This window comes from Neopelma chrysocephalum, unplaced genomic scaffold (genome assembly GCF_003984885.1).
Source record: "Neopelma chrysocephalum unplaced genomic scaffold, ASM398488v2 Primary Assembly neopelma1_92, whole genome shotgun sequence".
NCBI classification, from domain to species: domain Eukaryota; kingdom Metazoa; phylum Chordata; class Aves; order Passeriformes; family Pipridae; genus Neopelma; species Neopelma chrysocephalum.
The window spans coordinates 2,096,002-2,117,185 of record NW_020897754.1 but is presented as its reverse complement, the minus strand read 5'-3'; the positions used below and the strand labels follow the sequence as shown (position 1 = coordinate 2,117,185).

General features: G+C 40.8%; 1 protein-coding gene across 2 annotated transcripts; it reads right to left on the bottom strand.

The window, feature by feature from the left end:
• Positions 1 to 767: 767 nt before the first annotated feature.
• LOC113972464 (1-acylglycerol-3-phosphate O-acyltransferase Pnpla3-like) lies at positions 768 to 16,145 on the bottom strand. Of its 2 annotated transcripts, XM_027693573.1 has the most exons (9): positions 15,913 to 16,142; positions 10,478 to 10,710; positions 9,698 to 9,763; positions 7,203 to 7,412; positions 6,542 to 6,602; positions 4,342 to 4,557; positions 3,901 to 4,033; positions 2,977 to 3,093; positions 768 to 2,570 (listed from the first exon to the last, which is right to left on the bottom strand). In XM_027693573.1, the coding sequence occupies exons 1-9, from the start codon at positions 16,097 to 16,099 to the stop codon at positions 2,279 to 2,281; spliced, it is 1,515 nt and encodes a 504-aa protein (XP_027549374.1). In that variant the 5' UTR covers positions 16,100 to 16,142; the 3' UTR covers positions 768 to 2,278. The 2 variants fall into 2 exon arrangements, with proteins under 2 accessions (XP_027549374.1, XP_027549375.1); XM_027693574.1 differs by lacking the exons at positions 6,542 to 6,602; positions 7,203 to 7,412 and having other exon boundaries at positions 4,342 to 4,573; positions 15,913 to 16,145.
• Positions 16,146 to 21,184: the final 5,039 nt, after the last annotated feature.

Sequence of the window (21,184 nt, the reverse complement as noted above, 5' to 3'; positions counted from 1 at the left end):
TTTCTTGTCATCTGCTTATATTTTGTTATTTCTATTTGATATAATAGATGGCTTTTATATTGAATATATCAATTAAACATAATAAATCAATACCTTTGTGTTATTTTATATTATATAATATTGTATTTGTATTTTATATTTTGTTATCAGCTTATAATTTCAATTTTACAGAATTTATATATAAATTTTTATGCTCATATTAAATTGATCAGTTAAACAAATCAACACCTTCATGTTACTTTTATATTATATATTATTATTGTATTTGTATTTTTATGTTACTTATATTTTGTCATCTGCTTATATTCTTATTTATATTTTATATAATAAATTTTAATGTTTATATTAAATATATCAATAAAGTTATTTTATTATGCAGATATTATCTAATAATATATGATTGCATTTTATGTTATTTATAATATTTAGTTACCTGCTAAATTACAGAGTTTTAACTCAGAAGCAAGACACCATTTGTCTTCTTTCTCCAGACACAACTGTCTCTGGTTTTCAATTGTTTAAATGCAACAAACTATTTGTAAACCAATGGATTGCAGAACAAACCAACAAACACAAACTTTAGAGTCATGTTGGTCCAACTGGAGAATGAACAAGCACCTCTCAAACTCCAGAGTAGTTCTCTTAAAATAAGACCCCTCAGAACCATCAAATCACTTCAACATTCAGTGGAACGAACATATTCTGATTTAACTTCAGATTATTCAGTATAATTCTGAATTATACTCCAGAAAGCTGAGAAAACAAGGTAACAGAAGAGATTGTGGTTTTATTTTAGAAAAAGGAGACAAAACTTTAGCTGTGCCCAACAGAAAAAGTGGTTAAGGTTGATTTAAACATAGTTAATAGAACTATTCCAACACACAGACCATTAAATTCTTACACATTCTGGTAAACTATGTTTTGCAGAACATTCTAGAATTTTGTTTTACAAAGTTTAAAATTACAAATGGAGACAATATAAAACAGATCTTGCTCATTTTAATTGTAGTTAGAGGAACATTCCCAACTTCTCATGCAAGTTTGAAGACACAACCACACAAGAAACAAACAGAAGAGTTGAAGTAAAATAGCACCAGACTTCTGGAGTATGGAAATGGACAACTCAGCACCTCCTCCCCTGCTCCTCACCAGCCCCAAATCCATCTTAATTCTGTAAAATGTAGCACTTCAAGCTCAGGGAAATCAGAGCTGAGACTCTGGAACCTTTGCACAGCTCCCTGGATATTGATACTTCTACTAAGTCTTACACACTTGCTGCTTCCAACAGTCCTGGAAAACTTCCTTTGGGATGCACCTCACCGAGAGAGGGGGGACGCCCTTTTTCTTCCCTCCTTTGGCAAGAGGGAAGTGAAAGGAGGAGAAGAAAAATCTCTCAAGTTGGAGGGGAAAAAATATCAAGAATAATTAGAGATGACCTAAACATCACTCACCACTTGCTAGACACTGATTTTTGTTAACATCTTCTGTAAAGTTTAACACCTTCTTGACTTACTGTTTGCTACTCATCACAGCCACTACTTTACCTACTTTGCAATACTTACTCAAGTATTAAACCTTTCTATTAAGTTCAAAAAAAGTCCACTGAAATCACAAACTGTACCTGTTTACACTTCAGGGGAACATGCCCCATTTCTTGTGTCTTTTTCCCCTTGAATTATTTGAAGAGGGAAAGAAACACAGAGGAGAAGAACTGTGAAATACACACCACAACTCAGAGTAACACTGTTCCTACAGTATCTCGTGCAGACAACTTTCCATAAACACAACAGTATCTTTAAACATAAGGCAAACGGGCATTGGAGGCCACTAAAAATTGGTGGTTTTCCCTTTATGAAGTAAAAGTCCCAATTTCATTTAAGTGCTATAAAAGTAATCCTAATACATAATAAAGAATTGTATCTTTAAAAAGGTTTTGTTGTCGATGGTTGTTTAACAATCTGTTGACAGAATTTACATTTTTATGCTGAAAGCAAATTTTTAATAAATTTATTTCCAGAGAGACACAGTTTAACTACAAGTCTTACTACAGTTGATTGAGCTGGTGCTTCAACAGAATTATAATCTGTCATTAGTATAGCAGCCACTGCTTTTATAATCCTTAAAACAGTAAAATTCCCAAGGCAGATTTGTCAGGAAGCTGTAAACAAGTAATTTTCCAAGACTTATTGGCAATAAACAAAGTGACCTTTAGTCCTTTAGGGTTTGAAGTTTCTCTGCCAGATTTGGAATTTGGGAAAGTGTGGAATCTGCTTCCAAATCAATACTCTGGAGCAGTTTGGAAACTCGTCTCCGAGGAAGAGTCAACATCCATGTCCAACGCAGACTCATCAGGATTTGGGAGGAAACTGGGATAGGACTTTAGGTCTGGATGCTCCTGTATTTCAGTAGAGGGATTTTTCATAGCTGAGTGAAGGAAGCAGGAAGATTCCCAGAGCCAGCTCTCAATGTGTGAGGTAGAGTGAGGCATTTTAAGGTGGCAGTATGAGGAATGAAATTCCACAGTGGATGGGACAGCTGGACATTCCCTCAGTGACGCATAATCATCTTTCCTGGGTGAAGAGAAAGAAAAGCGTGAAACAATGATAGGATTCTCAGATTCATAGTGAGGTGTCACCCATTCCCCCACACACAAGTGCTGCAAAGTTAAACAGAAATAAAAAGTCTGGAAGGCCAAATCTAGCCCCAGCTGGGTAAGAGAAGATAATGAAGCTGAGGTTTCTCTTCCACAGAAATAGAGGCTCCTAAAAGTTTTCCATCATGTGTCTTATTTGAATTCTTCCCAACCATCCTACAAGACTGTCCTCCTCATTCATCTACTTTTTAACTCTTACAGTGTTTCCTGTCCAGACTCCCAAGAAGCACCAGAAAATAGATGTGAAGCAGTGAGAGCTCTTTCGTGTTACCCTTGAGAAAAATCAGGACATCTTCTTGTAAGAAAGAAACTTGGCACTTTACCTCGATGCCCAGAACAGTTTGCTTTTAGCCTGGGAATAAACTGTCCCAGCAAGCCGAAAGAGCTGCTCTTGCATCCATCGGACGTCAGCAGGCATGTCAGGAAACCAGTTCACTAACCTGCAAAAAAAAGCCAAAAAATCCAAATCAAAATGCGCTTTTTGCAAGCAGTAGATCTGATCTGCGTTTTATTTTTACATACCACGTACCACATCCGACACAGCTTCCATTCTCCCCGAGTTAACTCCCCCACCAGTGTCCCCATTTCTTCCCAAGCTCCCTGAATTCCCATCTAGCCCACTCGTGTCTTTCCTTCACTGCATCTCTGAGTGCCTGACCAATATTCCTGTCTCCAAGTCCTCTTTCTGTGTGGAAGGAACTTTCTGATCAGTGGAAGAGGAAGGAAATAAAAAAGCAAAGCACAAGGGAAGAATAAAGAGAGGGCAAAACCAGAACAGTGTAACAAATGTATTTTTTTTCCTAATGCCACCCTTAACACAAGTCAGTCACATCAGAGTGGGACAAGGAGGAAAACCCCCCAAAAATCTGTGGAAACTGGCTTCCCCATCTGCCAAAAATGACACTAAAGTGCCAAATCAAGTGGCACAGAAGCAAAACACTGGAGTTGTGTGTGGTTTCATTTATAGAACATCTGATTTTGCAATTATTTTCTAAAGATGACATCTGCTGCTGAAGGACTGCAATTCTCTTAAGCTTAGCGTTCATGGTGCATTCATTTAGCATTTCTCCTTTACCAGAATTGAAAAACTGATCCATTTAAGCCCTGTTTCAAGAGCACAACTTCCAGTGTGAACCTACACAAAACTGGTAAGAGAATTTATATGGTGAGTAAACACTGGATTTTAGTCCTGACTTCGTAAAGAAGGACACAAACTACCTGGATGGGGTTCCTGAAGAGTTCCTTACCGTAAAGCAACGGAGTAAGCAGACTCCACTGGGAGTGTGTATGGCAGCATCAGGTAGGATATCACCCTCATTGGGAAGAGTTTGGAGAACTGAGCGTAGAATCCATTCTGTTCCTTACAAGCTTCCTGCAGTGCTTAAGAATAATGAGTTTGGGAAAGGTGTTAAGACCTTTTGAAAGCAGTTTAAGCAATTTTCTCAAGGTTTTGCAATCTTCAGTTAATGTTATCAAGTGTTACTGAACAAGGCTCAGATAAAAACCAAAATAATTAATTCAGGGCATTGCTACCATAAACCTCCTCTGTGCTACTTTAAAAAATGGGAAACACAGGGAGAAAAGGTATTACCTGGGACTTTTAAGCAGTAAGTCTAAGAATTAATTTTAAAATAATAAAAAACAACGTTTGCCACTCAAAGTTACAGGGAACAGCCTGAAGCACAGACCTTTCCGAAGTCTGGGAGGCAGGCTCTCAAATATGCTCTTCTCCAAAGGCCATGGGTTTGGCTTTAGCTGGTCACTAAGCACTTCCATTTTCAAAGTTTCTACTCTGTTATTTTCTGCCAGTTTTCTCTTCTTCACGAGGTCGCTGTGCTGTGCAGCCTCATGAGGATTTCTTTTCGTGAAGGACAAGTGGATATAAATTGAGTCATTCAAAATACCTGAAAGAGCCAAGAGCTTCCACTTAGGATTGATCCACTGGTCTCCAGAGTTCTTGTGCAGCACCTTTGTGTCTGCACAAAGACCTATCCCGAGGGAACATTGTCCACACAACGTCAAATACATTCCACAAATGTTTAAATCACTCTGATGTGTGATTAAAATTCTTTCAAAGGTTTAGGTCTTACTTTAAAACAGGCTCTAAAGAAAAGGGAAGAGTCAACAACTAACTGAAACTGCACTGAAAACATACAGTCATTCACCAAAGTTGTTCTCCTGCAAGAAAGTAAAAGATTTAAAGGAGAGAAGAACTAATTTAATATGTATTTGAAAGAAAACACCTAGACCACATCAGATATTTGGGAAATTTGACATGGCAGGTATCACGTGGGTACTCTGAGGCATTGCTGCAACAGAGCTGAAAAGGAAAGCAAGTAGGTTACAGTATTTTTTTCAGGTATATCCAAAGTACAGATCTAAATCAACACTGGCTGCATTGCAAAACTGGTGCCAATTATGAAATAGCACTGATAATTACCTCAGAAATAAGCACCAGATAATGAGTACTAAGTGGAAAATACAAGAAGGGTATTTATACTCTGTTTCCAGAAAAGCATTATAAAATTATATATGTAAAAAGACCACCAAATTTGAGTAGGATCCATACCTACATACAACAGAACCTGTATCCTACTTACAAGTACTACTAAAAGACATGTCAAAAGAATATACAGTGAATTTAGCAAAAAAATAATTATTTGAAGTGTCACAGATGGGGGAAAAATGAACTCCTACAGCTGAAATAACAAGAAAGGAGAAGCATAATGAATGATCTTGGAAAGGTTATAATTATAGCTGATTAAGCTCAATGCAAAACAAACTTGTGACAGAACAAAAACAAAGTTGATCACAGGATTAGGAGTGTGAAAAGGAGGACAGCAGTGGGGCAAAGAGAGCAAGGGAAAACAGCAAGGAATCTCAGATATTAGTGTCAGATACAGGTGGAAACATGCCCACAGGAAACTTGTGGGTGCAGGACAGCAACAGAACCATCTCAGCACAGGTAACCACAAGGTACAGACTCTTTGTGGAGCTTGTGCTTTTAATCACCTGGTAAAAGGTAGAAAGCAGGATTTGCATTAAATAGTAAATAATATTACTGTAATAGTACAAACATCCCATTTCCATCCCCATTATTCCTCTAATCTGACCCAGTACCAATTTGCTTCTGCACCCAAAACTAGAGGGACTAATCATATTTAACACACGGTTACTGTTTTTAACTTGTTTGTCTCAAAGCATGCAAAGCTTATTATTATATTATTAATAAAAGTTAAATATAATAATATAATAAATATATTCATTTATATTATTAATACAAAACATGTTACTAAAATTCTAGGAGTAGAACAACTTTCAATTCTTCTTCCTAAACTTATCTGGGTCTCAACAACTGCTCCATTATATGTGGTCTTCTTCTAAAGTCTTTCATGATACAGAGTAAGGATTTTCCTGTGACTGAGTTTATATTGTTATTAGACAGCTCCCAGTTCTGGACTAGCAGGAATTCACTTGGATAACAGCAGATTTCACAGGAGTGGGAAACAGTAGCCTATTCCCATTCTTCACAATTAACACAAAGGAATCTAATAATATGATTTGCCTAGAATTCTTTGATAATTTCACTTGACATTCACTTCACAAAATTTGACAAACCCTCGAAAGTTCAATTTCTGTGTGGCAACACAACTTACCTCAGGTAACTTACCTCAGTTGCCACAGTTGTGATTTCTACAAGAAATAAACTTACCATGATCCCTTAAACAGCCTCAAAGGCCTAGTCCCTTCTCAGCCACACACAAACCCCTCAACACTTTTTGTTTGTTTGGTGGATTTTTGTTTGGGTTCTTTGTTGTTGTTTGTTTTTGTTTTTTTTAAACTCAAGGTTAAGACTATCATGAATAATTATCTACAAGTTTAACATACCATTCTCTTTCAAGAATTTAAGAGCATCCAAATATCCTTGCTCACAGATCTCTCCAAGCACCTGCAAACAGAGTAAATGAGTCAGGCAACTAAAAAGAGTTTCAACTCGAGATCAACAGTTTCAAGAATGGAAGGTGGAAGTAGCTTTTCACTCTTGTAAGAAAAGCAGTCAGAAAAATTACTTCTCTGCCGCAGTATATCCCAAGCCACTTGGAAGGTTTGTTTTCATTTTTTCAACTTGCACAACAGCAACTGAAGAGCATTTCCCTCATCAGATCTGCAACTCACAGCACTTAAAGTTTAAAGGCAACTTGCCTGCATCGAGTATTAATTGAGAACTTCACAAAATCATGAACTTTTAGAAATTCTTCAAAGTTCTGAAGCACTCAGCAGGTAAACATGAAAGGACTACCAGCTGACAGCTTTTAATTCACCAGTGTTCATTTCATGACAGAACCCTGTGGTAATTCCCAAATAAATACTGAAAGCCAATCACAGGACATGCATTTTGAGTCTGAGAGACTAAAACCAAGGAGAAACAAAGGCAAAACACGAATAAAAATAGAAACAAGAAGAGAAATGTCACCAGAGAAGTTTATATGAGCAGATGAAATGCTAAGATTACTGTACCTTGATGAACTACATGAAGGCAGTGACTTACCTTGGGCTCTGGTGGAAAGAGGGCTTGTGTCAAACGATAGAAGTTCCCCAGGCTGAACTGGATGCTGGTGTTGGTCACATTCATCTCATGGAAGTTGGCAGACTTGCCCTTGGGGCAGATGTCACACTCCCCAGCAAAAGGGGACACAGTGATGGTGTTCTTGCACTCATAGTGAGGTAAGTTGTCGCTGATCCCTCCATCCACATAGCGCTGCAAAAATCAACAGACACAACGAGCCTCAAAAGCTGACGAGTTCTAAAAAACATCCCTACCTACAGTTCCAGAGATAGCCCAAGAGTATTCTGTTTGGGATTTTCTGTATGGTTATGAAAGTGCATTTTAAAGATCACAGTGCTGCACAACATGCAGAGGAGAAGCAGCACAGCTGTTCTTCTCTTCCTCAACCAAAGAGCTCCCAGGGCACATCTCTGGAAAGAATACCAGTAAAACAGCAGCTCTGCACTTCAAAGATCAATTCCAACTTAGTAACCATTCAGTTAGAACGAGGACCCTAAAGTTACTCTCAGAATTTGATATAAAAGCATCAAAAACATTTGGACATTAAAAGAGATTGGAAGTAAAATGGACACTCTCAACCTTGCTAGCACTTGTGGGTCTCTATTCTGCTGTGAGTGCAAATGCCAGGTTATGCTTTTGCCTCTTTTGCATTGAATTGCCCACTGCTGTAGTTTTTAGTGCATGGCCTCCTGAGACATTTTAAGATCCAAGAAGCAAAGAGTTTTGTTTTGGGGTAACTAATGCACAGTGCAGTAGCTGCAGTGGCTAAAGACAACCCCTCCACTCGCTCAACACCTCCAGTTTTCCACTGGGGGCCAGTTGGGAGCGGGGGCAAAAGGAGTTCAGTGGCTGATTTCTCCTTCTTCCTAACTTTGTGGAAGTATCAAGTACAACACAACAGGTTTGGCAGAGGAGGAGCCACAGCATGCAGCCTTCTCATGGAATTAATAAAAGGTGGGAGCACACACCTGAATCACTGTTCTACAGAGGTAAAGGATTTTAATTACTTGGAGTTTCTGCCTGGTTGCTCCCCCTAGTGATTTTTAAATCTTGCTGCGTTTGAAAGGAGTGAAAAAAAAAACAAACAAAACCCACCACACCCAAAAGCTTCACAACTAGGAATTAGATACACCTACTGAACATTATCCCTAAGTCTTTGTTTTAAACTATATACACAGGAATGCCAAGCCAGTAAACAACAAGACACTATAAAGTTTACACACTTGACATTCTGCTGTCCTTAAGCCTGTAAGAGTCATGCCAAGCATAAGCAACTGTGGTATTCTTACCAAGTTACATCAAAAAACACCTCCCAAGCACTAAAATCATATCAAAAAGATTAAAAGGATGTGGTGCTTCCTTCCTTTCCCCAAAATAAGACCAAATAAAGCATTATTTGTATGGTTTTGTACTCTGAACTATGCCTTTTAAAATAACATTGTCATCTGAAGACCAGAACTAAAACAGCCAGATTAGCCTGGATCCACCTAAACCTTGGATTCAGTCCAACTTCCTGTTTTTATAACACCTTTAATCTGGAAGAGTTTAGAAGTACAGATAAAAAAAACCCTACACAATTCTAATCACTTTTCCTTAAATTTCAGCATGAAAAAGAAAATACATTTCATGCCTGTTCTTGACCTTTTAGTACTTCTAAGCTGCCTTGAGAAGAGTCTGTAACCAACCACCATTGAAGATGTTTAAAGTTTTCCTTCTTTCTTCCCTTCTCCTTGGGTAAGGACACCAAAGTTGGAGGGAAAGCAAATGAATGTCACTGCCTTGATTAATTTGAAATCCACCTCTGCTTTCAGACTGTAACCAAAACACCTCCACCAAACCATGGTGACTTTTCTGCAGTTTTGGTCTCTTTAACGAGGGATTTCAGAAAGACCAGTATGGCCATGAAGTATTTAGAGGTTTTGTAACCAGCAGATCCTGAGAAGTAATAGAACAGACCAATATATTGACATTTTACCTCTGAAAAACAAAATTCCTTACACTGAATACAAATGCCAGAAGACATTAAAAAGCTTTGTTTACACCTAACTGAACACAGAAGTTTAGTCCAGTTGTGAGGCAGATCTACCCACAGCCAGAACACACAGATATACAATAAACTATCTTACAGGATTTTGTTTTTCAAACAAAATATATGCTTTCATATAAATTTTGTAGGTGAAAGAGCAGCACTTTCTTCAATAAATATTTATCCAGAAGTTAAACACTTGTTATCTTATAATAACCTCTTAATTAATGCATCTTTGATGGGGGAGAGAGAGGCAGCATGTGTGTGTTGAAATGCATGTAACAGATTCTCCACATATTCATTTCTTTCTTTTTTGGGGAAGTTGTTACAGCTCCAGGATTAAAATCTATGATGAAGGTATTTATTTTACAGTAGGATAACCAAAACAACACTGTCTGAATATTTTCAGAATAGCCAGAGCTACTTTTAGATGTTAACAATAGAGACTTACCACACCTCTGAACGACGGTGGAATTAGGCCACAATAAATAGGGACAAATGAACTACAGATTAAAGCCTGTAATAAAATAAGACCATATAAATTAAATGTTAACTTTTCAACTGCTGACATCAATAGGGGGTTTTTTTGGATATTAGCAAAAACAACCAAGCAACCACAAAAATCCCCAGCAAGAACGCTTGAGTAAAAATTGGGGAAAAAACCCCAGGGTATTAAGTTTAGTATTATTTTAAACAGGATGAGGGTATTCCACATCTTTCTTAGAATATAACCATATTCCATCTTTAAAAAAAGGTAAGACTCACTAAAAGAGCATTTCTGGAAATGGTAATCAGCAAGGAAAAGTTTATGATCATTCACTCAAGTTATACATTACCTGAGTAATCAAAGTAATAACTGGGGACATAAATATCAACGTCCTGGGATCATATTAATCGATATATCTATAGATATACAGATCACATTTGTAATAGATATTAAGAATTTTAAAAAGCAACTTTCGACTGTTTTTTGATCATTGCTTTTACAAGAAGGACCTCAAAAAATTCTTATTCACTCAGGATATAGTTCCATTAGATGCAATGCACTTTAAAGGCATTTACCCTTTGTTCAGGGAAACTAATATGCGAATTTACTGTAAGAGAGCTTGAATTCCTCTTTACAATACCGTCCAAGTCACAAAACATCCTAAAATATTTCAAGTGGAAATCCAACAGATGATGTTAAATTAAGATTACAGAAACTTCTACAAGTTGCCAAAAATAAACATACCTGGATAACTTCTTCTTTAGAGTTAAAATTAGAGATCAGTGCATTTTTGCCATCTGATACTCTGGTTAGTGAGATGCAGAGTCTGCCCGATGACAACTGGTGAGTGTTCTCTGGAAGATTCCTCATCAGTCCATCTCTAATTATCTTTATCACATTAAAGGAGGGATGGAGAGGACCAAGATTTCGCTTTCTGGCTTCTTTGGCCAATGCCAGAACATCTGCACAGGCTTGAGCTGAAAAGAAAATGCATTTATTTTAAGAACAGAAGATATGCCAAAAAACCAAAACCCACACTTGTGACTAATAAAGCAGGTCTAGAGCTCCAACTTATCTCTCTGACTGCTAGAATGAAAATTCAGGACCTTTTTAATGGATAAAATAACTAAGACAGTTTAGGAGTCTTCTGAGAGGAAAAAAAAAATCACTTTAGGATTTCAGAAAGAACTCTTGGTGAAGACTAAGTTATCTAGATGTAGATTCTAAGTGTAAAACACCCATAAAAGAAGCTTCCACTAGGAATTACTCATTCCAGAAGCACATTCTTTAAGAAAAAACAAGGATAAGCACATGTGAAGGATCCATAAAACCCTCCAGTATCTGATGCAGAGATTTAATCTCCACAGGATGGCTGGTGAGGAAGCAGATCAAACCACTCCAGGAGACATGACTGTTCCTGAAGAACACTAAAACCACCCTGACACTGAGTCACAGGAGGAACAGCAGCTCATCCACCTGCAGTGTTTTGTCTGAACCTCTAATATCACATTTCTCCAGGGCACACTTTGAGGAAATTGCCCAATAAGTTTGTCAACTTGGGAGAAGAAAAGGGGTGGGGAAGAAGGTCAAAGTAACATGTTATCACCCTGAGTGATAGGCTACAAGGTTATCTAAAAATATTTTCAGAACCTACATACTTTATTGTAATAGATTGGATTCAATTTATCAGGTTAAATGTGAGCACTGCACTGGAGACAACTCTGCTTAAGCCTCTGATTGATTTCCAAAAACATTATCTTCCTACAATGTTATTTTTTTCTCTCTCAAATAGCAACATGTAAATATTGATCATTCTTAACCAGAGCTCTACATTCAACAGAGTATCTCTGAAAAAATCTGAGGTATCAGACAATACTCCATTTTTAGCACTAGGACGTTGTTCATTCCATTCTCCCAGAGCAAAGCCTTGGGCCACAAACCCACTGACCCCATCCCAGGAGACAGCAAACAATTTAGACACAGCTCACTGTTCATGGCCAAATGTGTGCTTATTTTTGCTCACAAATAATTGCACAAGTCCCAGCCTGACAAGTAAAGTTGTTTCCAAAAGCAGGATTTGGACAGTTCTAATTTTCTTGCATTCAGATATAATTTACCCACTCTTTTTTTTTTATTATTTTTATTTAGCAATGCTCAACCTTCCAGAACTTCCTAAAGAAAAGAATGAGGCATTTTACAAGAGATACTGAACCACCAGAACTCTGGCCAGGAAGAGCAGCCTTGGAGCACATGCAGTAATTGCCTTTTGCAAAATAATGACATTTTTTTTTAATTTTGGTAAATTGCTTGTTCTAAAATATAGACCAAGAGCAAACAAATAAATATACATGTTGTCACTTCTCTGCCAGGTCCTGATCCTGTTTTTCTAGACAGCATCCTGTCAAATTGAAGCTCAAGGTATTATTTAAGTTTGAAGCATAAGAACATCTTGACTTATTTGCACTGCAGGCCTATTTCTGCAGAAAAAATAACTAAACCAGTGCCCTCTATTAACCTTGTATTGTTATTATTTATCTCTCATTGTAAAAAAATGTACCAGCTCACATTATGAATACCCCTTAAAGGGCAGCAAAACTGGTGACCTCTAACAATTTTGGTTTGAATTCCTGTCATTTCAGCTTCATCTTAGAAAATAACTACCCATCAAAATGAAACGTGATTTAGCATTTTACCCATCTCCTCCACGTACGAGAATTTCGACACTTTGGGGAGTCTATAGAGAGAAAAACTAAGGGACAAAAATTATATATTTTGATTATTGGAACCTATTTTAAAAATAAGAAGAGCTCCAAAGCAAGAAAAAAATAAAATTGTGTCTACCCAAGAGTACGTGATATTAAACCACCAAAAATTTAAAAAGCTGTTTGTTAGTAATTCAACAGACTTCAAAGTACTCCAACTTCTTGTCCTTCTGCCTTCTTTCCTCAACAGGACTAAAATACAGTTACATTACAATAGAACACAATGAATTAACAGGGGAATACACACTGGTGTATTCCAAAATAGGACCTTCTCCAAAAAGGACCGAGGGCTAGAGCTCAAGTCAGACCTCGGCACATCTGTTTTATTTTTGAAACACAGGAGAGCTAAAGAAATTAATGTTCCTATTAAATGTGAAGTGTTTCTAAATATATTTCTATATTCCTACTTTTAATTGTTATGTAACTATTAATTTGTTTCTCATAGAGTAAAACCTGAGTTTATTCCACAGAGTAAAACCTGACGTATTTGCAGGCTCTAGTAAACCTCTCCTCTTTAGTGTCCCACTAGAATGGATGATCACAGCACCTTCAAAACACCAGATTCTCCAGGACATCCATGGGAGATGTCTAACAAGAGGAGTGCCACTTAAGCATTCCAGTTTGGAACAGCCTGGAATGTACTTCACCCTCAAAAGCAGTCACCTCTCTAAGCTTCCCAACCTCCCCCAAATACAATGAAGGAAAGCTCTCTGTCAGTCTGGAAAAGCACACTTTGTTTTTTCCATTCAATGGCTAATGACTGCTTTGACTCAAATTTGAAATTCTACAGACTGTTTCTGCCTATCCAGTAGGTAACGTCAAGCACAGAGAAAACCCTTTATTTAAAATATACTCTTCAATTTTAGCCACAACCCCTGTCCACAAACACACAGTCACTTTATGTGACATTAGTCCACAAATGGACTAATTCAGGGCTGGGTCCAGTCAAGTCCAAGGATGGAGGTCCCACAACTTCCATTATTTTACAACCCTCACGGTAATTGTCTTTTCCTTACACCTCCTCTGAATTCACCATGTTCCAGCTCATGTCTGCTGTCTCTCATCCCTCTACTGCTCATCTCTGAGAAGATTTTGGCTTTCTCTTCCCATAGTAAAATGCAACTGTGAAAACAAAGGGGACTTACTTATACCTACAACTGCAGGGACAACAAATGCTGCAAATCAAAGTATATAAAAACTCATTAAACACAACATATTATTGTAGCACATACTGCTTCTTTAGAGCTTATTTACAATCCTCTGCTTTTACACAAGCTCACAAAAATTACAGCTAAAAATTAACATGGGAATACCTTCCTAGTCTTATTGATTTACAATGATTAACAGATTTTAGGATGTGGCTGGCTTTGAACTGTCTTCCAACATTCCCAAGTAATGCCTTTTTTTTTTCTTTTTTAAATTTCCAGAAGAAATGCACTTGCCCATGAAATCCTCTACCTTGGACAGTGATCACACACATACAAGATATTCTATTGGTTAGAGGAAAGCAAAAGTCTCAGCTGGTGTATGAGAAGGGAGAGACAAAGCAATAACTTGAAGTCTGCAACTTTCAATGATAAATATGCCAGAAGATTTAAAAGCTATTACTAACTCATACTGCCAGGTAAACAATATACATATTCTGTGCTTAAGAGCGCTTCGAATATTTAAAGCAGCTTCCTTCTTAAATCATTTACAGTGACAAGACTTAGAACTGGATATGTTCTAAAAATAAACAGCTACTGGGGGAAAATACGATATTGGCCTCATAATAAGTGTGCTGTGTCAGGAAATTACAGCAAAATTAAATTAAGAAATTTAAGTAGCACAGGTTTCCTGCTAAAGCTTTGAAGAAATTAAGCCTGTGTGCTAGAGCTCAGTGGTTAAGCAGCAGGGACAAGCATTTCACAGCATTACCCTCTTGCACACACAGAGAACTTCTGTCTTAGTCAGTGAATTGTTCCCTCAGAAATTTAAAAGCAAAACCCATGAACCTCGCCAAATTCAAAATAATTACTTACTGTTCTCCTCATCCTCTAAGTAAGAAGAAATCTGAATTTATAAAACCTCCTAGTTCTAAACCAGTCGAAGGCACCACTAGCAGAAACAATCAGTGTTGAGCCATGAACTAGATAAGCTTATACTCAGTGGATTTCTTGAGTTTAAAAAGAAAACCATTTCCAGGCATTTCATACAAATTTTTAAACTGCAGTCCAGCTACTACAATAAACACCTTGATATCTGCACAGCTTGTATCAAGCTGGCTGTAATGTCTAATTCACTGGATAAATATATGTTTGGGTTCTCATGAGCCCTAAACAGGGAGAGGTATTAAAACGGTAACCATAAAATATTTATAGTATCTATTATGTAAATATATATAACAAATATATAATAGTATAAATACATATAATAAATATGTATTAAAGAGAGAGAGAGATACAAATATAATAAATAAATAAATAATAAAAGGTATACTTTTTCTACTGCTAGAAAACAGGCACTTATTTCACAGGACAGATTATATTTAGTTGCAAACTAGCATCTTGCATCCGGCATAAACACAAAACAAGATTAACTCTCTTCTTTAAATGACAATTAAAATCAGTGATTTTAATCAATCCACCGTTCCTAATCGCACACCTGAGCGACCTTTGCAACACACACTGGGCCCAGATTAGAGAGGAAAAGCGTGTTAAAGCTAACCTAAGCCCTGACCTTAACTCTCTGAGCCTTACCCCAGGAAAGGAGAAGCTTTGGAAGAAGCAAGATAAAGCCACCTGACCCTCCACGTGCAAAGGTAACCGCGGAGAGATGCTCGATTTCCCAACGCAGCGCAAACACGCTGTTTACAGCCCGGGACAGGCTGGGCCGGCTTGCTTAGGACGGGTGTTGGGCTCAGCTGCCTCCCGCTAGCCCGGCTTTTCATTTCCGTACTTTGCACGGGGCTGGGAAAAGCGGCTGTGACCGCCCCGGGGGGCGCAGGAGCCCCTCGGAGGACACAAAAACACACAGCTGGGGGTCCAGGGATGGAAACATCCCCTGCCCTATCCTTGGGGGTCCAGGGATGGAAACACCCCCCTGCCCTACACCTGGGGGGAGGGGGAATTCCGATCGCTCTACTACACAAGTCTTAGGAATAGGATCAAGCATCGCCAAGACTATTCCTTGCGCCGTGTACCGCGTCCGGATTTAATTCTACCGAAGGCGGTCACGCTCCTTTATAGGGGCAGAACACGAGAAACGGCAGACTGGGAGCCAGCTCCGCACGGAGCGGACGGGCAGCGCAGCCCAACCCGGCCCGGCCAAACCCAGCCTAGCTAAGCCCGGCTCAGTCCCCCGCGACCGCCGGGCGCTCCCCGAGGCCACTCCCTCCGCCCCTGCACCTTGCCCGGCCCCGCACAGCCCCCTCCTCACCCAGCGAGCCGCCCCCGACGAGCACGGCCCCGGCGAGCGCGCCCGCGGAGGCGCCGTATATGTGTCGCGCGTCGCGGATGACGTGCGGGGCGCGCTCCTGCAGGCAGGTGGCCGCGCCGATGTGGTAGACGCCCAGGAAGCCGCAGCCGGCGAAGGACACGCTCCAGCCGCCCTCGCGGTCCAGCATGGTGGCCGGCGGGGCGCGGGGACAGCGACGGACGCGGGGACAGGGACAGACACGGGGACAGGGCGCGGCGGCCGCTGCCCGGCGACTGTGCGCGCTCCCAGCGCCGCCCCGCGCGTTACCCGCGGCCGCGCCCCCGCCGCCGGCCCGCGTCGCAGCCAATCCCGAGCCGCCGCCCGGTGGCCCAAGGCGCCCCAGCCAACCCGAGGGCAGCATGCAAATGAGGCCACGCTCCCGCGCCCCGCAACGCGGGGGAACCCGCAGCCAGCGACCCTCGGAGCTCTGGGACCCCGCGGCCCCCCAGCCCCGCCTGTCCCCGCATTCCCACCCTGCGGGACCGCCTGGATGCTCACGGCCCCCAGCGAAGCGGTCGCGCGGGGCTCGTCCCGCCCACCCCCCGGCACGGCTGGAGCGGTGGGGTCCGGGGGATGGGCAGCAGTGCGGTTCGAGGGTCAGTGGGATGGGAAGCAGTGGGGTCTGGGGGTCGGGGAGAGCAGCAGGATCCCGGGGTCGGTGGGATGGAGAGCGGTGGGGTCCGTGTGGATCAGCTGGAATGGGGAGCAGTGCGGTCCCGGGGGGTCGGTGGGATGGGGAGCGGTGGCCTCCGGGGGTCGGTGGGATGGGGAGCGGTGGGTCCAGGGATTGGTGGGATGGGGAGCGGTGGGATGCGGTACCGGCAAGCCGGGGTGGGTGGGAGGAACACGCCCTTCGATCGGAAGGTACGAAAGGAAGGGATCTGGGATCGGCCCCGCTCCCTGCAGCCCGTGGGAGGTGCAGGCTTAGCAATTACCCTGATTATCCAAGGCTCAAAGGAATCCACCGTGGCAGCGTGTACAACCATGGGTGTTTCGTGATCTGCTGTAAGAGCGAACACTGCTTAGTAGTCCTGAAATTTCAAGAGGAGAAAATTCCTGATGATAATAACACCGGGTTTATAACAGGAAGATTACAGAATAATCTGCTTTCAGTTTGCAATTTCAATCTGCAAGCAGTTCTTTGTAAGTGTTCTACCAGCATTTCACAGACAGAAGTTCAAGCAAATTAGCAAAATGCCATCTGAGGTCTAGAACAGCATCATCCAACAGAGTTTCAGTAGTACCTAGCTGACTGATGCATCAAAACCTAGTGTCAGGTACTGGTGGACTTCCAGATGTCTCATAATGGCATCTTTAAGCATCTGAAGGCCTCACACTTGGAGCTCTGCTGGCTTATTTTCCTCCCTAATTCAGGTATTTCTGTGTAGTGCTATGTTGCAGACCAGAGATATGCCCTAAATGTTGCTCTGCTTAAATCGTCTGGAAGTCTTAAAGGCATCTGAACACATCCAGGCAGGGTTTGGCTCCCTGTAAAAGGGGGCAGATTTCCTCTAAAAGTTGAGAGGAATTGGCCGTTGTGTGTGTCTCCTATCGCCACAAATCCCAGAGTTTCCATTAGGCTCCCTCCATAATGCTGGTGGACGTTGAGCAGCTCAGAGGTAATTCACAGCAATTACCTTGCCCAGCAGGGAGCTCCCCAGGGTCTGGCTGTGAAAATAAACCCAGAGAACAGCACAGTCTGAAATCCTCTAGGATTTAATTGCCTTACCCAGGGCTGCAGAAAACCTCTTCAGCTCCTTGCATGCACTGTGGTGGTCTGAAACATCTCACAAGGGTCTGAGGGAAAAGGAGGGTGTGAGATTGAACCTGTTTCAGTGCACAGGAGAGGAGGAAGCTGAAAACGGAGATGAAACCACAGCTCACACATCCCAGGAAGAGTTATTTTCATTAAAAATGTGCTTGTGGCTCCATGCTCTTCTAAAGGAAAGGGCCAGCTCTGCTGAGTTTTGTATTCTCTCCACGTGTGCTCTCATGCTGTTTACCCAGAGTTTAAGTGTGGGAGAGTATAGTTTCTTACTCCATGTTTTGGAAAAGAGACACTGAGGTGTTCGGAGAGGGACATTTCTGGATATGCACAGAAATGTGACAGGGATTTTCAGAACATTATCCCATCAGCTAATCTCAAATTTGCTGGTAGACATCAACTCTGTTTAAAAATGTTTTTTATCCCTAAACTGTCACTAGAAGGCTGTTCCTTGACCACATTTCTTGAATGTGGAGGAATCTTATTTCTACTCTAAAATGATACACGGTCAGTTCATAACCATCCTCTACTTCGTCCTTTTACACTGGTATCTCCCACATATCACTTAAAATGTTGAGAGTGCTAAGCTTTATTCCCTGTATTCCCCATTCTTTGATTCTCAGCTTCTCCAGATGGCTCTGATGAGGAACAAATGCTCCCCAATACAGTCCTTTTTGAGGAAGCTGAATCACTAATTCCGATTATTTGTATTATGATGAGCTGGTAAATCCAGGTCCTTGCCCAGCTCAACTTACATCACTTTTTTTTAAATGTGTTGTAGTTCCTCAGCACACAGCACCAGATTTGTTCCCAACACTGGACTCCCCTTTCCTGCATATGCCTGCTCTTTTCCAGGGTCTGTTTGTATCTCCTTGGGTTGCTTCGTAACAGATCTTGCAATTTCTTCCCTACATCATCTCTAGATTAGCAAATAATGGATCATGAAAACGAAAAACAAACAAAACAAAAACCCCAAACAAAAAAACCCAAACCAAAACAAAAAAATCCTCAGAACATTTAAGGCGAGGTTCATAAAGACAGGATGAATCCCATTTCCCTTTCCAAGAAAAGCAGCTCTCTCATCAAAAAGGTAGATTAGTTTGTCACACTAAACCTTTGCAAATCATTGGCTATGTCATCTCATTTCAATCTCATCTCTCTTATCTCCAGGCCTACAAAGATGATTGTTATTTTACCCTATACCCATTTTAATCCCTTCTTTTTCTTTCCTTTTTTTTTCATTTCTTCACATTTTTCAGTGTATTCATTTAACTCCAGTTACAGGTTTAGCTGCACATAGCTCTTTAGGATAAAGATCTTGTAGCTAGCTCTGAAATTTGGAACATCTGAGAAATCTGATGCAACCTCATGACAAGCACTACCAACCAACCCCACTGTAGTTGTACAGGATGCAGTTTCAAGATTATGTTGTTTATATCAAATATCACTACATGTACTATATGCTGTAACCTGTGTTGCAGACACAAATCTTTTACTGACTCAAGTCCATAATAATTTCCCCAAAATTCCAGGAATATGAGGTAGGGTCTGAAAGGCCACATGATGAAAATCAAATATAGTTTGATGGGGGTACAATCTACCAGGAAACTTGGAAACTTCTGTAAGTAGACACCAACCCAACCCGGTGTGTGGCACATAAATTCAACAGGCATACCTTCTGTCCATTATTTAACCACCCTTAATCCTTTCCAGTTAGCAAACATGATAATTATAACATAGGCATGCCATTTTCTTAAGACATGGATTAAATCAAGCTGTCCTAAAAGAAGAGAGCAACTGCTGGTGCACTCTTACAGTGCCTTTAACTCATTAGAAGAAAGGTAAAATCAAATACTAGGCCAGCTGAAGGTATATAATTGATAGGAAAAGGAGCCACATAGGATGGGGCACCAGCAGGAGGTAAGGAGTACTGTCACCTGTACTGGGCAGGTGACAAGTCATCTTGGCCAGCTGTGAAAATCCCACAGCAGTTTCTGTCATCAGAAAGAGCTCCAAGAGGTGATTGCCAAGCCCTGCTTGGAAACAGCAAATGTTTTCTATGGTCAGGGATTCACTAGTTATCATTAATCTCTCACTTTGCATAAAGCCTTTTTGAAAAGAGTTTGATGTATCATGATACCCATTTTTGTGGGGGAGGTGGGAAGGGACACGAGTAGTGAAGCTGGTCCGGTATCACGCAGCAAGGCTGGTTTCCAAGTTGGAGGGAAAGTCAGATATTACTGAGTGCTAAGCCAGATCAATGGCCTAGAACTTCTCCAGAAGGGTAACAAAGTACCTGCTGCGATTTCTGGAGCCCATGAAAGTTGTCTGTCATGTCTGTGCGGCCTTATCAAGTGACCTTATCGAGTGATCATCTACCTAATCTAAAAATATCAAAGCCTCACCTCTGCCTAATACCCCTCTGGGAATGCTCTACTGGGAAAATTTTCTGAAGAAACACTAATCATTTGTTGGCAAATTTTAAGTGCCTTTTGTGAATAATGCATAATAATGAATAATAATCTTGTCTTCTGATAAAAAGCCGTGCTCTCCTCTCCCTAAAAGGATCCAAAGAGCAAAACCAAGGCATTGCTTACACTCCCTTTGAGATCTCTTATATGGGATGCTGCAAGTTCACTCCTCTTTTTTCAGTGCATGCAGGGGAGGAGGAATATGAGCTCTGCTGTCTTTGTTATTCAGGTTAATTCCTGTTTATGTTCCTCTGAAGATGCCGATTTGTCACAGAAATTATAATCAATTATTAATCCCACTCCTTTTGTATGATCACCCTACCTGGGCTGGATAAGGGAAATCCTACTGGAACAGTGGCCAGAAGAGTGTTAAGTAGCTTTTAGTGTTTAAAATGCATGAGGAACCACAGGGCAGGAATGGAGAAGTGTTGGGTCACAGAGGGAGGTGAGCTGAGGACAAACACAGACCATAACCTGGGCAAGGAATCCTTTACATTCCTCGTGACAAGGCCCCACACGCATCACTGACTTCCACCTCAGGGCTCTACACTGGGCAGCAGGGACAAAGAAAGGATATTGAAATTTTCCTGCCAAAATAAATTCTAGTTGTTTTTAGTCTGTTTGCAACATCAACTGAAACACCCTCGCTACACTCTATTTTAAACCTCCCAGAGAAGCTACACTTGGCACAAGCATCATTCCTGTCCCATTATTGGCTTCAAAACAGTGATATCCACATAGGCACTTGGTGGGGATTTCATTCTCTTTGTGTGTCACATCATGGCCCATTAAGCTTGCAAAGGTCTCAAGTTAAACTCCTCTCAGGTTTCTTTGGCAAGAGGTGTAAAGTGGGTCACATAAGGGAAAGCTACTGGCCTGCTTTTCCCTTGGGCCTGATTCTAACATTTGAGTAAGGATTTTGGGGCTTGGGTTAAGCATCTGGTGATTACATTCCTAAAGCTGTAGAAATTTGGAAGTATGATCTGAAAAGGTGGTT

Bases quoted from the DNA above. Each gene is read 5' to 3' on its own strand.
- LOC113972464 (XM_027693573.1), bottom strand. From the start codon at position 16,099: ATGCTGGACCGCGAGGGCGGCTGGAGCGTGTCCTTCGCCGGCTGCGGC. The intron at 10,711-15,912 runs GTGAGGAGGGGG...TTTTCTTTTCAG, and splicing joins CGTCGGGGGCGGCTCGCTGG to CTCAAGCCTGTGCAGATGTT. The intron at 2,571-2,976 runs GTAAAGTGCCAA...CTCTTCACCCAG, and splicing joins AAACTGTTCTGGGCATCGAG to GAAAGATGATTATGCGTCAC.